The sequence below is a fragment of the Hyaena hyaena genome, unplaced genomic scaffold (assembly GCF_003009895.1).
Source record: "Hyaena hyaena isolate Hyena2069 unplaced genomic scaffold, ASM300989v1 scaffold_1256, whole genome shotgun sequence".
Classification (NCBI taxonomy): Eukaryota; Metazoa; Chordata; class Mammalia; order Carnivora; family Hyaenidae; genus Hyaena; species Hyaena hyaena.
The window spans coordinates 402,467-425,383 of NW_024081878.1; the positions used below are offsets into that span (position 1 = coordinate 402,467).

Below are 22,917 nucleotides of genomic sequence, written 5' to 3' on the forward strand. Positions count from 1 at the left end.
AAATGTCTCCTTCATACATAGAATGTAGTCTTACTAAGCAGGAATCTGAATTATCACTGTTACCCGCCCCCTAAGCAGACTAAGTACTGAATATGGCAGCACGAGAGGGATACTTTTAATTCAGAAAAAAGAAAAAAAAAGATTCATATTCTCAAAAAAGAAGAGATTTATCCAATATTCACATATATTGGGATAGAAAGTCTAGGATACAAGAGTGGAAGACTAGTAATAAATAATAAAAATAATATAGGACTAGTAGTAATTATTAAACACTATGTGCCAAGCAATTTACTGTTTTACACACAGTATCTCATCAAGGACTCACATCAATGATACTATGTAAATATGCTAATTTTTCCTCATTTTTTAGGTGAGATGATTGGGGCTCACACAGAGTAAGTTAAGCTGCCTGATGTTAAGAAGCTAGGAAAGGGAGGAGCAAGTATTTGAGAGCAGGTTATTATTTAGAACCTACAGAATATCCTAATCATAACCCAAAGCACTTCAAGATATTCTCTTTCCAAATAACTAAAATATGGAATTCCTGGAGAATATTGGAATAAAAAGTCAATCCTATCAATCAGTCATGGTTTGAACTGGACAGGTGAAATAAAATACAAGAGGTGATGGAAAATTCAAGATACGTAAATTAATGTGTATTAATACTTGCGATTTCCAGAAGTACTCTTTACATCCATCTTTAGGACTCACCCGAATTATAATACTGCAGTCAGGTTCCTTCTTTTCTACATACACTTCAATTAACAAATCTCCAGCCTGAGAAACCTAGAAAAGGGCAGATATGAAGAGAGCAGATATAGGTATGTTCCAAGAACATACTTATGACACTTAGGACAGAAAGTCCTAGTCCTTTTTCTAGATATTTTATAATAATGAAATGAGCCTGTTAATAGCACGATAATTCTCATCTTCAGATGTGGTTGACTAAGAAAAAATAATCTACACAAAGGATGTAATCACAGTGCAATTTTTTCATCTCTTAAGAATTTAGTGTCCTGAAACACTCTTATATTCTTACTAAAATAATGAATCTGTCTACAACAGGGGCATGCAGACTTCAACAACAGAAGGTCTAAGAGCCATCACCATGTATGTTACAAGGAGAAACAAAATTAAGAGTGAAAATGATCCATGTGTAACTGTGCTCTAATCTACAGAGTGAGTGAAACCTATAATTAAAAGAGAAAACAGGTGTTGCTAAAATTTCAAAGAGCTATGCCCAAAAACTGAAATTTGAGGATAAATTAGGTCAGAGCTGTATTACAACTACATAGAGAGGAAGTATATTTAGCAAAGAAAAAAAAAAGTGAAGTGACAGAATAAGATAGATGATAAAGAGAGGTTTTTATTTTAATTACTTTCAGCCAAGCATTAAGTGTTAAATGATTTGGGTCACTACTGTAGATCAGGAGACATATTAAGTGAAGAAGAGACACTTCTTCATAAAATAAAAACCGTAAGATACCACTATGTCGATCAGCAGTATAATGTGGAAAAGATTAACACAGAACTTAGTCAACCTATGAAAAATATTTTGAGTGCTTTTTTCAGAAATTGCCTTAAATTATAATAACCACTTAGATATAAGATCTCACAATTTAAAACATGGTCATAATGGAGAAACAATCACTCTGAAGTTAAATTTGCCTAAGAAGAAAACCTGATGAAAAAATTAGGGAAAACATTTAAAAATGTACTTTGAAAAGTATTTTTAATTATTTTGGCATTACAGACTTAGAAAAGCTTATTTCCAATTTTTCTTCCTCACTTTCAATGAGACACAAAAATTCTAAGAAAGAAAACATACAGCTGACGTTTCTACTTTTCACTGTGTTTGCATAAACAACTCTCCAGGAAGGACACATTTTAAAAATTAAAAACGCAAACACAAAGAACTCATACAGTGAAGCCAAAACAAGAATAGTTAAGAAAATTCAAACAGGGATAAGACAGAGAGTCTGTCAGAAAAATACACCAGAACAGAGTTTTGAATGGATTAGAGAAAAACATAGCAAAAGAACAAGTTTTTCCAAAGTATTCTACTTTCCTGTCCAATTACCACCATTTTAAAGACATTATTTTCTCCTATTTACTTACATGTACTTAATTAAAAAGCAGCCAAGACTCATTTCATTATTGTAATATGAACATAAAAGATAAAAAGGGAGAAGGATACTCATATTTTATCTATTTACAACACAGGTAATGCTGCCAAAGATTATCCCTTGGGCTCACACATCCCTCAAACTCCCCCAAAAACATTCATTCAAGAGAAGTGATAAGGTGCCAGATTTCTTAGTTTTACAGCTAACTCCTCTGGAGGCCATGGGTTAGAATGGAGGGTTAGAATGGAGAAGGTGCTTTCGTAGGTAAGTACCAGCACTCAGGGATCCTGGGCACTGGAATGGCAGCCCTTTCTCCTCTCCTTCTTATGGAATAGTAGCTCCGATGACTTCTCTGATATTTCAGGAATGAGGCAGATTTAGAGTTTGACTAATAAGGAAGCATTTGCTTCATTCTCTGAGTGTATATATATATAAACAGAACATACTGGACCCATATATATTATTTTCATTTGTATCCAGGATCCACTACAACTCCTAGTGATTAGAAGAAGATTAAATACAGATTTTTATGAAAGTTCAATAAATGTTCATCAAACATGGAAAGGTGCCCTGGAAAACAGCAGTGCACCCTGAACACACAAATCCAATATAATGAGACTGAGGAAAGCAAAAGAAGATTTAGAAAATAGTCAATTTCAGACATAAATCAGCGTACGTTGCAAAGATGACATTAGAAAAATTGCCACTAATATAATCATCTGAGAGCATGCAGAGCAAAAGCATAGAGGAAAAAATTTATATTTTCAAAATCATAATGGAAAGAATCATTACGGAGCTGAATTTTCAATTTAGTCTTGTATTTCTTTGGCTTTAAATGCTTCCATTGGAATCCACTGGTACTTTTAATACTGCATTTGTAACTAAAAATTGATTTTATAAAGGCCATTTGATAAGATTAATAATGATTTTTCCTTCTGTATTTTGAAAAATTTACATTAATATTCTTTGGCATTTCACATATGAGCATCATGCTGCAGAATTAGGTAACTATTTTACGTAGGTTTTTCAATCCCCATTACTTTTACTTTGCTTCAGATAGGAACTTGAAAATAAATACAACAAATGTCTTTACTTACAACAGAAGTTTTTGGTTTTTGTTGTTTTTAAAATTACTATTTTTATTCTTTAGAGATCTGACTATTACTACTCACTTGAGTGTCTTTCCACTTGGTAATAAAGCTATTTTCTATGTCCATTTGTTTGACTTGGTCTTCTTTAACCTGTTTAAAATATAATTTGGGACATTCTAATAAAATACAAGAAGTGATGGTACTCATCCTCTCATAACTCTTCAGGAATTTAAAGACCAACAGTTTACAAATAAATGAGAATGACCATCTTAATCAGCATGGGCCCACACAGCTAGGGCAGAAATAAAGCCAACATAATAGAGCCTCATAAAGTTCAGAGCATTTTATGATGACATCACTTCAAGCTGCAGATTCCATCAATGGAAGCTGTATCGCTAAGTGCCTTAATAAGCAAAGGGGTTAATAAGAGATCTGTTAGAGTTTATGTAGGCTACGAGACAAGACTCATCTCATTTCTCAAACTGAAATGATTAAATGCTTACAAAATTTCAACCATTTAAAGTTGGGGTTAGCAAAACTACGAAGATAACCATTTTTTTTTTTTATTAATGTAACAGTACAAATATAGAAAATAAAGAGAGCATGTAAAGCCACACATTATTTTTTTCCTAATTCTTTCATTTCTCAGCATCAGAATTATTGCAAAGAAGCTGCTGTTGATCAAAAACAGTGGACACATATAGAAAGAAAGAAAGGGACCAAAGAACAAAGAGAATCCAACAATCTTGGTGTCCATTCCTATATAAGGTAAGATACAAATGGTGTGTTTCTATTTTATTAGAGTTTCTTTCCCTTGGCTAAGGAATCTTGCAATCACTTAATGTAAGAACATAAGAACTCTACATACAGTTCTACATAGAATAACCTATCACATTAACCCATTTAATTTCAATTGACATACCCATAACCTTGGAAAACAAGAAATCTTATATAACACCACTTAATAGAGTGCCCCAAAAGGTTAAATGCAACCATGCCAGTGGTAATTAAGATGTCAGTGTTAATAAAGTGATGGAGTTGGACCTTTGACCCAAATACCCTATATCCCCCCCATGTTAAAATCTTGGGCTTATTTCCTTGATTTTTACTTCAACTAAGAAATCATCCTTATTCCAACAGTTTTCTTATGAAGTGTGAATATATTAACTTCATAAAATAGCAAACCGAAAGTCAAATGATTAGAACAGACTTACTAAAAACCACAGAACATTATGTTGGGATTTTCTTCATTTCCAGTTCAGACACAATTAAAATAGAACACTAAAATGTATTCAATTACAGAATTTATCAGCTTGTTATTTATTACCAAATTCGTGAAATTCATAATTCACACCTCTAAGTAGACATACTTAATGCATACACATACTGACAAGGAAAAAAAGCCATAAAAACTCTATAAATAGAAATATTCTGTCCAGCAGACACCAGATGACTCTCAAAGCAGTCAAATTTAAATGAATGGCTATAGCTAAGAAGGCTACTTGTATCTAAAATATTAAAAATCATGTAACTATGCTTTATTTTTAGATATTCATAAAGATGTGATTATAAACATCCTAAAATATAAATTTTTATTTGCCAACAGTAACATCAAAACTATTTTACAAAGGGCAGGATATAAAATATTTACCTCAAATATCTCAACATAGTTATTAATTAAGTCCTCAATTACATTCACTTCTTCACTAGTTTGTCCTTTAGTTTGAAATAAACAGGATGAAAAGACCAAGGCCAAATTATGAGCATTCATGTAATTGATTTCTGAGCATTTCTGAACCCTGTTAGAGAAAAGCAGAGCTCATTACAACACACTTCACAGAACTTTAGTCATAACACCATTTATCATTATTTAACACACACACATCGAAAGTCTCTGATAGAAGAGGTATGGTGGTGATTTAAAGAACAATGTACAGTTTGTTCTTCTAAGCAGTTGACAGTCAAGTTAAGAATATAAGAAAAAACTACTGTTAAAGAAGATATGATTACAAGTTACAAAGTAGTCCTTGTCTGTGGACTGGGTGAGACCCACCCAGACAATGGTGCAACCTCAGGCTAAGGCTTCAAGAAGGGCTTAGACAATGGTGTAAAATGACCAGTGGGACTGAAGCATAAATGAAAGAGGGAAAAGGAGGCATAGGTAAGAAGAAAAAAATGGCACGAAAGGTGAATTAGGAGGCATACAGTAGAGAGTTCCAAATTCAAGGTTCAAGGCTGGGCTGAATTTTCCAGGAAGTGAAAATCAGGTGAGAAAATACTGGACAGCATGGGCTTGTATAGTTATCCAAAATAGGATATTCTCTCTCACAAATCAAACAATTTAAAAATACAATTACAATTTTCTTGGATATAACTAAGGTCTTTTTATGGTGAAGAGACATGAACAGAGGAGTCAACTCTCCCCACAATTAGGCTACAAACTGTGGGTCTTACCAAGAACACTTAAAGAACAGTTCACCCTTGAACAACACAGTTTGAACTGTGTGGGACCACTTATGTGTGAATATTTTTGGATAAATACTGTACAGTAATATAAATATATTTTATGATTTTCTTAATATTTTATTTTCTCTAGGTTACTTAATTATAAGAACATAGTATATAATACATGTAACACACACAAAAGGTGTTAATTGACTATATATGCTACTGGTAAGGATTCCAGTCAACAGTACGCTATTAGTAGTTAAGTATGGGGGAGTCAAGTTATATGTGGATTTTGACTGTGAGGGGGAGCACTGCCCCTAAATGCTGCATTGTTCAAGGGTCAATTATATTTGCAAATGTTAAATGCAAAGTGATTAAAAAAAAAAACTACATCAACCCAACAAAAGGAAATTTACATCAATAAAAATGTACAGGTAAGAACTATAAGTGATACACATGCGAGTATCTGTTAATGCTATTTGCTACTGACTATACATAATAGCACGCTGCTCAACCACCTAATTACATTTGTAAATTTTAAACTACATACTGAAAAGGAGAGACCAACTGTATCAAAGGAATAAAACAAGACTAAGCTAGGTACACCTGTCTACAAAAAGCAGATTCCTGCAGTTACCAAAAAGAGTAAAGACAATAGGAATATATATACGATGCTATAAGAAACTCACAATAAAATGCTGCATTGCATAGCAGAGACTAAGTAAGTGCATCATATGTGATTTAGAAGATGCAAAGTGAATTGCAATAGAGGAGAGTGTGATAATTGTAGACATCCCTCTCAAAACCACATCTGTACTCTTACCACACTAAATTATAAACATCTGGAAAATTTATCTGCAGGTCTGCCTGTGTTACCAGAACTGAAATATCTCCCAGTTAGGGACTATTGCTTTAATCACACTGGAGAGCACAATAAATATCTGGTGAATGGAATTAAGTAAAAATTAGTCATGGAGGAAGCAATCTGTTATCTGGGGCAAGGATGGAATTAAACGCTAAATCAACCTGACCTTACCAAATGGACCTCTCAAACTTCTGACGACTCTATCAAACATTCTCACTTTTTTTGAGACTTCCTTCCACAATAGCATCCTTCTTTGCTACTCTTCACCTCTCTTCTCTTCCATTTGTGCAGCTGCCTTAATTTCTGGCATAAAGTTCAAGGAATATAGTATTTTCCTTTCCTTCATTTCTCTGCCCCAATTGTTATCATCCCTAAGTGTTCCTATTCAACCTACTGAGCCTCTTCTCACTCAGGCTTTCTCATTAGAAGCCCAAGAAAACTGTTTCCTGATTAGATTCTCTGTGTCTATTCCCATCTCTTTTCAATCAATCCCATTCATGGGTTATTGTCACAAAACAGACTTGATTAGTCACTCTTTGTTGCTTAAAGGAATAAAATCTGAATGTTTTCACATGACCACCTGAGCCTTTCACAACCTCCTGCCAGCCAACTAAACACCAGCTCATCTCCCAGCACACCTGTTTCCTAGAAAATATCTGCCACTCATTTCTTGTCACTTATCTTCCTTCACACCTAGTTCACATACCCTTTTCAATGTAAAGCATCTCCTGATGTCAACACACAACAAATGACTCAATATTTCCTCCCATATTAAAATTCTCTATATTAAAATCTGTTCCAGTGTTGCTGTGTTTCCCTAAAAATTATAAAATGCCCTGTAGCACTCCTGTGCATTCACGCTGACATCCAGACGTCCCTGGCTGTTTGGGAACTATGGACTTTAGAGTTTTTGTCATTCACATATTATCATCATCAAATGTTTCTGTTCACATGGAATCTTAATAGGTACTGTTTTGTATACAGTAGAAGCTAAAATATGTCAGTTGAAGAAACAGAGGGAAAGGGGAAGGATGGGAAGGAACTCGTGATCTCAAACTCAAATCTGAATTAAGAATTTTAAGAACAATTATGTTTAACTCAATGTTCAAAATATTAACTTAATAAACTGTAGCAGCCTAGTCATATATTAAGTTTTTTAAAGTTTATTTATTTTGAGAGACAGAGAGAGAAAGAGACAGAGAGAGCACGAGTATGTGAGCATGAGTGGGAGAGGGGCAGAGAAAGAGGGAGAGAGAGAATCCCATACAGGCTCCAAGCTGTCAGCACAGAGCTTGATGCAGGGCTAGATCTTATGCACCGTGCAGATCACGACCTGAGCAGAAACCAAGAGTTGGACGCTTAACCAACTGAGCCACCCAGGCACTCCTAAAATTTTGATGAAAAATCTGTCCCAATGTCTCATAAGAATTTCTGACTCTAGACTGCAAATAAGATAGTTTCGGTATGAATTCAGCTTCACAAAAATTCATTCAATGGCTTACTGCATCCATGTAGAAAGCTACAATGATATACTCCTTAAGCCATATTTATACTTATGGAAGTTTCTGTAGTGATTCTGACAGCAAAACCAACCAACAAACCTTTCAATTTAGCTGAAAGGGTTATTTTCAAACATACCTCATCCTTTAGAGGTCTCATTTATCAAGCTATGGCTATATTCTTCCTATCCTCCCAAATGAAAGAAACTATATACCCTGATGTAGAAAATATTTTTCACTTTAAAAATTTTCTCATCTGTCCAACAGTATGATGCTAAAATATTAGAATTAGATTAGATATAAATTGACAAGGAATAAAAGTTTATGAAGAGTTCATCATGAGAAAATACTGTGTTCACAGATTCCTGATAGGAAATTTTGGTCTTTGGACTTTCTTCTCTTCTCCAGCTTCTGTCTTAAATGAGTTTTAGAGTTTGTGCTTATATACAGTATTCACTTCGGGATGCTGTACATGATTATTTCTAAATCACTTAAGAAATTTTCCAGTATGCTATTTATCTGAAATGGGTCTTAATTACAGAAAGAAACACTAAAGTGATAGTTTGCTGGGAATTATATTTTAAAACCATTTTCTTCACCCATCTGCTCATCACCCACCTCCTCTCTGGCAACCCCTTGTTTTCCGTATTTAAGAATCTGGCTTTGTCGTCTTCTTTGTTTTCCTTCTTCATGTTTTTTCTAAATTCCATATATAAGTGAAATCATATGGTATTTGTCTTTCTCAGTCTGATTTATTACACTTAGTATAATATCTTCTAGGTCCAGCCATGCTGTTGCAAATGACAAAAACCTTGTTCTTTTTTATGGCTGAGTAATATTCCTGTGTGTGTGTGTGTGTGTGTGTGTGTGTGTACACACACTACTTCTTTATCCATTCACTGATGGACACTTAACATTGCTTCTAACCTGGTTATTGTAAATAATGCTGCAATAAAATAGGGGTGCATATATCTTTTAGAATTAGTGCTTTCATTTTCCTTGGGTAAATACCCAGTAGTGAAATTAATAATTATGGTAGCTCTATTTTTAATATTTTGAGGAGCATACATACTATTTCCACAGTGGCTGCAGTAGTTTACATTCCCATGAATAGAGTAGGAGGGTTCCCTTTACTCCACATCCTTTCTAACACTTGCTGTTTTCGATCTTTTGGATAATAGCCATTCTGACTGGCAGAAGGTGATATCTCACAGTTTTGATTTGCATTTCCCTGATTATAAAGTGATGTTGAGCATCTTTTCACGTGTCTGTTGGCAATCTATATGCCTTTGGAGAAATGTCTATTCAGGTCCTCCACCCATTTTTAATCAGATTGTTTCTCTGTTGTTGATTTGTAGAAGTTCTTTATGTACTTTGAAATATTAACCATTTATCAGATCTATCATTTCAAGTATCTTCCCCCATTCAGCAGGCTGCCTTGTTTTGTTGATGGTTTCTTCTGCTCTGCAGAAGTATTTTATTTTGGTGCAGTCCCCATCATTTATTTCTGCTTTTATTTCCTCTGCCTGAGGAGACAGATCTAGAAAGAGGTTTCTAAGGCCAATGTCAAAGAAATTACTGTCTAGGTCTTCTTTTAGGTTTTATACTGTTTCAGGTCTCACATTTAGGTACTTAATCCATTTTCAGTTTTGGGAGTTTGGTTTTTGTTTTGTTTTTGTATCTGGTGTTAGAAAAGTGGTCCAGCTCCAGTCTTTCGCATGTGGTTGTCCAGTTAAGAGATGGCTTTCCCCCCATTGTATTCTTGCCTCCTTTGTTGTACATTAATTAACCATGTAAGTGTGAGTTTATTTCTGAACTTTATATTCTCTTCCACTGACCTATGTGTCTATTTTTGTGCTGGTACCACAAGATTTTGATCACTATAGTTCTGTAGTGTATCTTAAAATTTGGGATTGTGATGCCTCCAGCTTTGTTGCTCTTTCTCAAGATTGCTTTGGCTACTTGGGATGTTTTGTAGTTCCATACAAATGTTAGGATTATTTGTCCTAACATTTAAAAAATAATGTTTAACATTTAAAAAACTATGTTGGTATTTTGATATGGATTGCATTAAAATTGTAGATTGCTTTAGGTAGAATAGATATCCTAACAATTTACTTCTTCCAATCTCTGTGTGTGGTATACTTTTCCATTTATTTGTGTCATCTTCAGTTTCTTTCATCAGTGTTCTTTTAATAGTTTTTGGAGTATAAGCCTTTCACCTCATTGGTTAAGTTTATTCCTAAGTATTTTATTATCTTTAATGCAATTGTAAAGGAGACTTTTTTCTTAATTTCTTTCTGCTACTTCATTATCAGTCTATAAAATTCCAACAGATTTCTGTATATTAATTTTGGATCCTGCTACCTTACTGAATTCATGTATCGGATCTAGTAGTTTTTCAGTGGACTGAAACCATTTCTAAGGTATGATGGATAACTCACAAATATAGAAAGTTGGCCATAGTACTTTAAATTTAAGAAATGACTTGTAGAGTGCCATGTCTGAAATGTCTGGAAAAGCTCCTGAAAACACCCACCTGTAAAGATGTTCAATGACAGCTGCCAACGTTGCTCGGTTAACCCCTGGAAGAGAACGTATAAATGCCCCATACTTTTTAATTCTTTCCTTGTCATCTTGAGTATCTAGAGATTAAAAACAAACAAAATAACTTTAGGCCTAATCTAATAGTCTGTATTACAAATTTGCCTTTTAACAGTATTTTAAAACAATATTCATTATTGTAGTTCACTAAGTGATCTAATCAAGTTTCAACAGAATAAATATTCAAGCTTCTATAACTCTGGAAAGGCATTTACATAGACATTCCATGGCAAGAAGATAGAGTTCTTATGCTTTCTAATTAAAAATGAAGCACTCTCAAAACCCAGGGATGCACTGCACTTTATCTTCTACTTTATGGACTACTGAACTTCATCTAATAGAAATATATTGAATTAATAACTCAAATTCGAGTTGAATTGAGTTATTATATATATATATATATATATATAATATATACAATGTTATATATACAAATTGAGAGATAAACTGAAAGTATTTTAACTTTGTCCATGGGAAGATTTCAGTCTGTTATTTGCAAATGGCATTTCTGGGGTTTTTTTCCCTTATGAAATTATAAAAATCTTACCAAAACTAATGAACCATCTCAGAGCTATGGACTGTGTTACCCCGCAGATCCATGTATAGGGGCCTTTGACCAGCCCTAGCTGGTCTCTCTAAATCTTTGGAAGAGGTAAGGAGGCAGTGGAGGAAGTCATATGCAGGCCCTAATAACTAGGACACAGACTTAGAGAAGGATGGGCTCTCTGTCATTGTCACTGAGAGAACTCGGTTATTTATAGAGAGTAGGATGAGAGGTAATTATGTTCCACTCTCCTAACCCCAGAAGTTAAATACTTAGAGAAACTAGACCCAGGAACCCCCAAAGTGCTAGACTCCAGAAGATGTGAAGTGGTTTGCTCTAACCTGATAGCTTATAGGGGAAAGAAAAGGCCATTCTTCAAATAAATAACTTGTGCTGACTTTGTAACTCAAGGGGATTGCACTTATATATTCACTCACAATTCCCAACTACCTTTGGAAACAAGGCTTTTTCATTTTCTGTTTAGCCCAACCTATTCTAGTCACAGAGGGCCAACAGCACATTAATGATCCTTCAAAAGTACACGGTCACTAGTAAAGGGCATTAGGATCCCTGGGGAGTAAGAAACTCTGGCACAATTTTGAAGTACACTCCTAATCAAAACTGTAACTGTAGCTCCTTTGTACCGCTTTAGTCTATATGTAAGACCTATAAAAGTAAACGTGAACATACTGACTTAATTCTGTTAATAGATGACTCTCTAAAAGCAAGAGGGGAAAACAACAAAATTATATTCAAAGACTATACTGGAAGTGAATTAAAAATTACCCATCATCTCTAATACAATGCAAACATCCTCTTGTCATCCAATTTCTAACTGTAATGGTATTTATTTAATAAGATGTTATTAATACTAGTACATTTATAACAAGAAGTCATGCGAGTACAGCATATATTCACAAATCTTGTAAGTATAAAATAGATGATATTTTCAAAATAAAGCTTAAGCAATTTGAAAGTAAAACTTAAGATAGATTTCAGGTCACACAGAAAATACAATGAACTATTCAGCTAGCCACAGACTTCAGACAACTTAATGGTGTTCTAAGAAGAATAGATCATATATCATATAAGTGGTATGACACTGTAAGGCATTCTTTGCCTCAGTGCACAGGACCCAAGAGAGCTCTTCTAGGAGGTCATCGAGAGAGTTCTGGTTTGTCCTTGTCAGATCCAACATACAGCACCTCTGACAAGTTAGGGTGAGCTATGTTGGATCTAAAAGCAAACAACTTTAAGGCTATCTGACCTAGCATCTAAAGCCTTCTCCAGATTTTCAAAGAATTCACATCCAAGTAAAAGGTGAACATATTCCTCTTTACACTTGCTACTATTTACCAACTACCTACTCCTGGTAGACTGACAAAAGTAAAGACATCTTTGTCTTGGAACCTGACAATTGAGCAAAGGTATACTTGCCTCAAATTTTTGATAACTCATTTTACAATGAAGACAAATTGTTAATGCTTATAAAATAGAGATGCTGTAACTTCATAGTTATAAAATTATAATGAATCTTAAAACAAAAATGGGGGTGGCAAGGTAATTGGGCTTTAAGTGATATATTATCTAATTCTATATTTTATATCCTAGATAACTATGCAATCAACTCTGTGATTAGAGTGGAACCTACTGATTTGAGAAACACCAGGAGGCAAATAAAAGTCTTCTGAATTGGTAGTTAAATTATGAAAAGCTTTATTTTAGTAACAATACCACTCCCTTCTTGCTGACAGTAATAAGGGTCATTCTTGGGAGAATTTTTCAAACTGTGGATGTTTTATGACATCACTTCAACAGTAATCCCTTAAAATATCATATTTGTGTGTGAGATTAAACAAATACTGTCACCGAAAAAGCCTATTCTCAAAAGAGGCATATTGTATCATCAAATGCAAAGGTCACTTTCCCAAAAAAGATCTCAAAACAGATTGAATGTACAAAAGAAATATATTAGTAAATTATGGTAAAAAATTCAATAATTTAAAAATTTTTAATTGAAAAAATGAAGATTATAAATCATTTTGGAAGTATTATAGATATATATGAAATGTTTGTGGTTTAAGAAGAAGGATTATACATAAATTATAGGTATGAGGACAAAGACTACAAAATGAGATGTAAAAATGAAAGAAATCCCATCTATTAGAAAGATGGGATGAAAGGTAATGTTTACATTCCAAAGTCTTCATTGTTGTAATATTTTTGTAAAAGGAGTTATTTTGAATTAATGAAAGTAAATGTAGGTTTTACTGAATCAATTTGACCCAACAAGTGATTTAGTAAACTACTTTTCTGGAGTCCTTTCTTAAATAGGTTCTTACGGTGTAGCAAAGCCTTTTCTTTTTTTAACGAAGGGAAAATGAAGAGAGAAAGAGTTTAAAGAATATATTGTTATGTACCCTACAGAGGTAAAATGAATGATAAAGGTAAAGAGCCAGATAGGGAAACCATATAAAACCAATCTTACATTAAACCTTTCATTTTAATCTTAAAGAGAAAGTAATAGCATACACAGACTTAACCATAACACTTTCAAGGTTAAAGCAAAGTAAACATTAAGAAATCTGAAAACCAAGAATTACTTTAACACACTATTTAGCAATTATTACTATAAATTTCTTTTGAGGTAGATATAAACAGCTATTGATATCTACACAATTTCTGTTCTAAACCATTAGGTACACTGTTCCTTTCAATTAAATTTGCAGATTACCAAATATTTTAGAAATATAATTATCAGATGAGAAGGTAAGCAGTTATTATGTGCTATATTATATGTATTACCTAAAGCGGAGATCCAATATGGATAGAGCTCCTTAGTAAGGAGTGCATCATCAATGTCAGAGAGAAAGTTTTTCAATACTCCTGTCACATCTTCAAGCTGATGTTTTCCAGCCCTCAATTTAAAGCTTCTTGCATCCTTTTTGAAACTCTCCAGGAGTTCACTTATATGCAAAGGATCACCATTCTTTTGATAGATATATTTGCATCCTAAACCTTTGTTTAAAAAAAAAAGTTACATTATAAAAAGTCTAAAATAAAAATCTACATTTATACCTTAGAAATAGAGACTTTCGTGTTGGGACATTGAGCCAGACAAAAGCATTCTCCAAGAGTTGATATAAACATGCATGAGGAGAAAAAGGTTCCCCCACCCGCTAAGTTTAGTTCTTAAAATGGTGATCAAACTTTTCAGCTATTAGCAAGCTTTTAGCAAGCCCCTGGCCAACTCTTACCCCAGTTCTTCATGGTTTCTTCAAATGTTCTTTTACCACAGGTGTCCTATGTCTACTTTGCCTTCCAGAATTCAAGCCTGTCTCCAGTTCCACTGATTAAAGTGAGGCGCTCTAGTATAAATTTTCTTAACCCTTTGCCCTCATATTTATATATTAATTTCTGTCTGTTCCCACTTTCACCTTCTTCTGGGTAAAGAGCTGAATCATCTCCTTATCAAAGTTACTGATTCATCAAGTGCTCCATATAAGAAAGAGAATAAGGAGTGAAGAGGAGTGAGGATGATGATACAAACAAAATTTTTAAGTACTCCCTTGCCCCTCCCAGGTCTCTGGTCTCACTTCCTTCCAAACCCCAGGTGACTTGCCTATATTTATTCTTCCTACCATCTCATGCCTCTGTTCATCCTTCAACCCTAAACCTTCTTCTATGTATCTTTTGGGATCATCTTCATCAAGAATATGAATGACAGCCCATTTTCTAGGTGCTTTTCTGTTTTTATCTAATGAGAATCCTCTGCAGTGTATGACACTCCAAACGAATCCCTGCTAAAATTCTTTTAATGTCCAAACTTTCATGACATTATAATCTCCTATCTTTCCCCCCATTCCTCTATGACTACTCTTCCAGTCCTCTCTTTATTCTACCATCTAGTATTACTAAGGATTCCATAAACCCTTCCTCAATTCTCTTCTCTTCCCTACTCCCCTACAAAATTCTCTGGGTGCACCCATCCAGTCGTTAAACGACTACATACACATTCTCACCCAGGTTTTCATTTCTAAGATGTCAAACACACATAATACACTTTAATATACAGATACTTTATAAATATACATTCAACACTTGCTCATACCATTCTCATGAAGAATTCAAAATAATCTAAGGAATTAAATCTCCTGCCCCATTCACTATCTCACCTGCCAATCTCAGTATGCTCTTTATCTTGTCCCTGTATCTCAATACATGGCACTTCTTCTCCTCAGTCCTTTGTAAGTCAGAACTTTGCTTTCTCGCTTACAATATTAAAAAGCCACATATATTTGCATCATAACCTTACTCTGAAACTGTACCCTTCTTTCTATACCATGTGCTGTTATTTTTTACCCTCAATTCCTCACTCCACTGTCACAACTCCCTGCCCCTATTCTCCTGTAGCCTTCCAGTCCTTCTCAACATTGATAACAGCTTGATCTGAGATACAGATCTGTTGGGGTCATCAACATGCTTAAAAATCTGGATACTGCCCTCCCACTGCCCAGAGGACAAGTTTGAGGATTTATTACAATATTTAATATTCTACACAAATAGGCATAACCCTCCTGCCTCTTATCTACTGTTCTTCTCATGCTAAGCTCTGGCCACATTGAACTACAAAAGGGCCCTCAATAGACAACCTCCTTCATGACTCCATACGTGAGCACACACTGATCCTCCTCCAAGAATCCCAATTCCCTTCTTCTCCTAACTACCTCCTATTTTCTCTTAAGACTTATGGTAAGCACATCTCACTCATGAAGCTCTCTTGTACGAATTCCTGAACCTCTCTACCACAGAATTTTGTACACCTGAGATGTAACTGCCTAGCTGTTTAAACATCTTTGATTCACAAATCTGTAAAAAGCTAGAAAGTAAGGATCACGTCTTGCTCTCTGTGTACAGTAACCCTGCCATGACTAGAACTTAGGAAGCACTTGATAAATGATCATTTAATGCAAGAATAAGCAATATCTACAAAAAAAAAACCTGTGACTAATTTTATGATCTTAAGTTATATTCCTAGTTGAATGAATTTCTAAAAGCTACTACTCAAATAATTAATTGCATGCATAATTTTGTTGACATAAATTAAAATAATTCCCAAGAACTAACTATTATAACTCATTAAAATAAGTTAAAACTCTAAAAATCTGACAGTGAACTTGGTCAAGTTCAAATCTTAACACCATGAACATTAAAATTAGCCTTCTGATTTTAATACAAAGGTCAGGAAGTTCAAAATAATTGTGACTTGTAAAGGCTCTGAGTCAGCCATCTTCATTCTATTAATCACTGAGCATTTTCTAAGTGTGTATTATATCCTCCCTACTATACATGCTGGTAACATCAGGGTTTTCCCCTATTCTGCTCATTAAAAACAAAACAAAACAAAGTCTTTCACTGGCTTTATTACTTTAATATGCAAGTTAATATACCTTGTGCCACAGTTACAAAGTAGTTTTAATGTATGAAATTTAGCTGAAAACAATCTAATGCTTAATGATTTTAAATTCAAAGAAACACCACAAAGAAATTTCTGATTTCCCTAGAGAATCCTTAAATTGAATACACCGGAGCTAGCAGAGTTATTTTAATCATTTCTCAGCTTAAGAAAGACCCTATGCTATTAGGAAACTAACATGATGTGAAAATTCCCAATGAGGTTATGCTCTTGCTAAAACATAATACGTGTGCAATTCATTTAAACCAATGAAATTCAAGTGTGCTAATACTGAATGACTAATAAATGAAGATGATAACCTTCCTCTACCATTTTCAAATAAGCAGATGATTACCTTGATAAGAAAAATACAGACATACTATCATGAGTTACACAGAGTAACCGCCACATAATGTGACTGCGTATTTACAGTATATAATTCAAAGATACATAGTTCAAACTCAGTGAATCTGAATACTAATAATTAAACTTGAATTAAACATGAAATAAGCAACATACTTAAAATGGCACTCTCCCCTGAAGGAAACAGATTTATACATATTATAAATTTAATTTCTAAAAATTATTTTCTTCATAGCCTTTGTTATTTCTAACATTTGGCTCATAGCAGTTTGTTGTCAGTACTCACTAGTGAAACCTATGATTCATGGTTTTGTCTTTATTTTGTACTCCCACTGCTGTATTTCCAGTACCAAGATCAACGGCTGGCACACCACAGACAATAAATAAGTAACGAACTAATAACACAATGTTTTACTGCAGCTCTCTGATTACACCTTCTTTTCAAATTAAAAACACCCAAGGACACTTCTAACATTAAGAGAACAAGAAGGAAAAAAAAGGTTAATTACCTTCCCAAATACAAGATCAATCATTTTACTCTTTTCCATGTTTGTAATCTAAATCAATGACACTTACCTACAGATTTAAAGGTAGAAAACATTTTTAAATTTAAAGTATAGTTTTCAATTTTCTACCTTTTAGAGTACTGAAGAGTTATGTAACAGAAGGAATCTGAGGAATTCAAATTTGAAAATAAACATGAAGAATCAAGGAATACTTTACTATTATAGCATATTATTTTAAAATGAAACTAGCCCATGTGTACGTCAACCAATTGTTTTTTATTTGCAAATTATTCATAAAACTGTTAAAATTAAGTAAAAACTATTACAATAACCATGATTCTTAATATAAACATGTGAATAATAGCATGTTGAAAGAAATAAATACACATACACACTTTGAACTCATGTCAACAAAAAAATTCTTTTACATACTGTCCCACAGTTTATCATTGCCGAAACATGTTTAGGCAACCCACTGCACTCTGTTAGACGTTACTGTAACCTCCTGTAACCCCTGAAAAATATAGTCTTCAACCTATTTTTAATACACATTTTGCAACATAGATTCTTTCAATATGGCATTTAATTTTTTTATTCATGTAAAAGAAGAAGAAAATGTAAAAGTACATTGTGTAATTTAAATTTTATTGGGAAAAGGAATGGCATTTGGCTGAACGGTAACTACATTTTTATTTTTCACTGATGTACTTACAAATATAAAGAGCTCTAATGCAGTCCAATGGAGGAACCACTTAAAAAACTCTAAGAATGATATTATGAGTTCTGGGGGTTGAATAAAAACTCTGCAATACTTACCATACTGTGTAACAAATGCTATACAGCTGTTCACAATAATGGGAACGTCATTTTTGCTGAGCTGCTGATCTTGTAATGCATTACCATCTGTACCTGCTGCTTTTTCAATTGCAGTATGCCAGACTGTGAAATCCAACTTGGTATGCCCATGGATGTATAATGTTCTGTAAAGTTTAAAAGCATTTCAAATTATAATTTTTTTAAGTTCAGACTTCTAGATAGATTATCCTTAAATTCAAATAAATGTGATCTCGTCTCATCGATGAGAAGAAAAACTATCCATCTACCACTACCTTCCATTTGACCTCTCTTACCTGTACAGTGACAGCTCCCCATGAAGTGTAGGAAAGTTCTCTGAATTCATGCTCTTACCTCCCTTCATTTTCTGACCCATTTTATTTTGTTTCTCAATAAGTGAAATGAAACCATTCTGGCAAGCATCATGGGTGACTAGATTTTATGGCTACTTTTTTCAAGATTTTAGAACTGTTGATGATTTCACTTCTTACAAAGGAAAAAAATTCATTTTGGTTTTTATAATATAATTATTCCTGGATTTTCTTCCTATCTTTCTGGTTACTCAATTCCTACGCAAGCTCATTTCCTCCTGTGAACCTTAGTGCACTTACATGAACTCCAAGGACTCTGCAGAGACCTGTCATTCAGGCAAGTGGTTTCATCCCTCATTTCTCAAATCCCATTTCCAGATTATAATTTTATCTCACAAATCAGATCTCCATGTGATTGAAAAGAGCATGAAATAGTCAAGAGAGTGGAAAATGTAAGCACCACCCAACCTCAACTTTTCACTCCACATTTATTTCCTTTGTGACCTTGGACAAGTTATCAATCTTCTTTGGCCCTGAATTTCCTTAGTGGCAAAATGAGGAAAATAATAGTACCTACCTCAAGACTCAATGAATGTAATATTAATAACTAAATAGCAAACAATAATACTAATTAATATTAATTTTTGGACACTCTCATCTTACTGTGTCACTATTATCTTGAATCTTTCTCTTTCTTCATGTCAGACTAGTACTAAAATCCTCCACTGATCTCACCAGAAATATGGGATTAATTAATTTTAGATTAATTAATTAAATAAATTTAATTAATTTTGGCCCTGCTTTCTGCCTCCACCCAAACCACATTACTGCCACATGAATTCTGTTGATTCCCATTCTTGGATATATATATACTCTGCCTCCTCTTCATTCTGACATTGTCTAATTTCAAGTCTTTACAATGCTTCTTTCTTAAGGTCACTAAAATGTCTCCTAATAAGCTTCCTTTCCCACTTCTTCACATCTCTAATACCCACTCCTCCGGGCTTTGAGGATGATCTAATATGCAAAACTAATATCCTTTAAGACTGGGAGATGTAACTGACATAATACACAGAAACAGAGAGTTAGTCAAAATAAGGAGACAGAGGAATATATTCCTAATGAAAGAACAACAACAAAAATATCTCAGAAAAAGAACTAAAGGAAAGAGAGAGAAGCAATCCACCACATAAAGAGTTCAAAGTAGTGATCATATCACTAAACTAGCTTTTTGCAAGAAATATTAAAGGGGACTCTTAGAGTGGAAAGCAAAGACCAAAAATGACAAAGACACGAAAGGATCTGAGAAAATCTCCAGAAACCACAACAAAAAAGTAATCAAATGGCAATAAATACATATCGATCAGTAATTACTTTCAATGGAAATGGAGTAAACACTCCAATCTAAAAACACAGGGTGTCAGAACGGATAAAAATGTAAGACCCATCATTATACTGCCTACAAGAGACTCACTTTGGACTTAAAGATACCTGCAGATGGAAAGTAAGGGGATGGAGAAACATTTATCACACAAACAGACGTCAAAAGAAAGCTGGAGTACCAATACTTACATTAGACAAACTAGACTTGAAGACAAAGACTATAACAAGACATGAAGAGGGGCACTATATCATAATAAAGGGGACAATCCAACAAGATCTAACAACTGTAATTATTTATGCCCCCAATGTGGAAGTATCCAGATATATTCAATAAAGAGATAGAAAATATAAAAAAGAATTGATTAGAGCTGAGTAATACAATAACTGAAATAAAAAGTACTAGAAGGAATCAACATATTAAATGATGCAGAAGAATGGATCAATGTAGAATGGAGGACCAGGGAAATCACCCAATCAGAACAGCAAAAAGGAAAAGTGATTTAAAAATGAGCATAGGTTAGGGGGCAACTGGGACAACATCAAGTAAACGATCACTTGCATAGTAGGGGCCCCAGAAGGAGGAAAAAAAGAAGAGCAAAAGGGACAGAAAATCTATTTGAAGAAATAATGCCTGAAAACTTCCCTAACCTGGTGAAGGAAAAAGACTTCCAGCCCAGGAACAGAAATCCCAAAATAACATGAACCCAAAGAGACCCATGTCAAGATACATTACAACTAGTGTCAAGAATTAAATAGAGAATCTTAAAAGTGGCAAGAGAACCCCCTCAAGACTGTCAGCTGATTCTATTAATTTTTTAATTAATTTTTTTTATTTGAGAGAGAACAAGCACAAGCTGGGGAATATAGGGGGAGGGGGAGGGAGGGAGGAATGAAGGGAGACAAAAAGAGAGACAGAGAGAATCATAAGCAGGCTCCAGGGCTCCTCCCTCAGCTCAGAGCCCAAAGTGGGGCTGGATCCCACAACCCTGAGACAAAATCAAGAATCGGACACTCAAATCAACTGAGCCATCCAAGCACCCCAGGAGCTGATTTTATAACAGAAACTTTAAAGAAGGGAGTAACATGATATATTCAAAGTGCTGAAAGGAAAAAAAAAAAAATTACAACCAAGAATACTCTATACCCAGCAATATTATCATTCTGAATTAATGGAGAGATAAGAAGTTTCCCAGATTAGGAAAAGCTAAAGGAATTCATCAAAACCAAACCAGCCTTATAAGAAATGTTATAGGAACCTCTTTAAACAGAAAAGAAAAGGCCCTAACTAGAAATTAAAACCTATGAAAGAAAAAAAATATCATTGGTAATGGTAAACATACCGTAAAGGAAGTAGATCAAAAACTTACATAGCTAGAATGTATCTATGTAGGTTGTTGAATGCAGGTTAAAAGACAAAACTAGTAAATCACCTAGGACTACATACTTGGTCAAAGGATACACAAAATAATAATGTGCAAAACGTGATGTCAAGAACATAAAATATGTCAGGAGGGGGCAGTTAAAATGCAGTGCTTTTAGTAAATCCTTGAACTTAAGCTACCATTAACTTAAAACAAACTACTATATACCAAAGATATGAACCTCAAGGAAACCGCAAACCAAGTATCTATAATAGGTGTACAAAAATGAAAGAAAAAGGAATATGAACTTAATACTAGGAAATGTCATCAAATCATAAAGGAAGAGAGCAAAAGAAGGAACGCCAAAAAACTATAAAAAAACCTACAAACAACAAACAGAAAATAATGAACAAAATGGCATAGGTGCCTATCTATCAATAATTACATCAAATTAAAAGAACTAAATATTCCAATCGGCAAGGGGGTGGTGGTGAATGGATTTTTAAAAAGACCTATCTATGTGCTGCCTACAAGAGACCCACCTCAGATCTAAGGATACACAAAAAGTGAAGGCATGGAAAAAGATATGCTATGAAAATGGAAATAAAAAGAAAGCTGGAGCACCAATACTTATCTTAGACAAAACCTTAAAACAAAAAAAAGTAACAAGGGACAAAGAAAAAAACATTACATAATGATAAAAGGATCAATTCAACAAGAGGATATAACACTTTTAAATATCGCTGCACCCACATACGGATACCTAACTGTAAGAAGCAAACATTAAGACATAAGGGAGAAATTGACAGTAATAAATTGAGAGTAGTACATTGACAGTAATAAATAATAGTAAGGGACTTTAATATCCCACATAAATCAATGGATACATCATCCAGACACAAGATCAATAAGACACATGGGCCTTAAACAACATGTTACAGAAGATGTACTTAACAGATATAAACATAGGCATTAAGAAGGCCACTTGTGATGAGCACTGGGTGTTGTATGAAAGTGATAAGTCACTAAACTCTACTTCTGAAATCAATACTTCACTGTATATTGACTAAAATATAATAAAAAAAAATATACATAGGACATTCCACTCAGAAACAGCAGAGTAAATATTCTTTTCAAGTGCACATGGAACATTCTTCAGGACAGATCACATGTTAGGTTACAAAACAAGTCTCAATAAATTTAAGAAGACAAACCATTTCAGGCATCCTTACCAACCACAGTGGTATAAAACTAGAAAAAAATTACAACATGAAAACTGGTGAAAATGCAAACACAGAGGCTAAACAACATGCTACTAAACAACCAAAGGATTAATGATGAAATCAAAAAGGAAACTAAAAAAAATATGAAAACAAATGAAAATATAAACACAACAATTAAAAATCTGTAACTCAAAACCAAAAGCAGTTATAAAAAGGTAGTTTGTAGTGATACAGGTCTACTTCAAGAAATAAGAAAAAATCTCAAGTAAGCAATCTAACTACACCTAAAGGAACTAGAAATATA

The 22,917-nt window shown here is 34.0% G+C and overlaps 1 protein-coding gene across 1 annotated transcript in view; it reads right to left on the minus strand.

Moving 5' to 3' along the window:
- The window catches only part of LOC120224774 (arf-GAP with Rho-GAP domain, ANK repeat and PH domain-containing protein 2), a gene marked incomplete at its 5' end in the record, with an annotated part of 120,794 nt that overhangs the window by 50,754 nt on the left and 47,123 nt on the right, over positions 1–22,917 (minus strand). The window contains 6 exons of the mRNA XM_039223039.1: positions 712–786; positions 3,299–3,367; positions 4,869–5,016; positions 10,569–10,674; positions 13,983–14,195; positions 18,318–18,481. Coding sequence (XP_039078970.1) covers positions 712–786; positions 3,299–3,367; positions 4,869–5,016; positions 10,569–10,674; positions 13,983–14,195; positions 18,318–18,481 — 775 coding nt within the window. The remainder of the gene's footprint in view (positions 1–711; positions 787–3,298; positions 3,368–4,868; positions 5,017–10,568; positions 10,675–13,982; positions 14,196–18,317; positions 18,482–22,917) is intronic.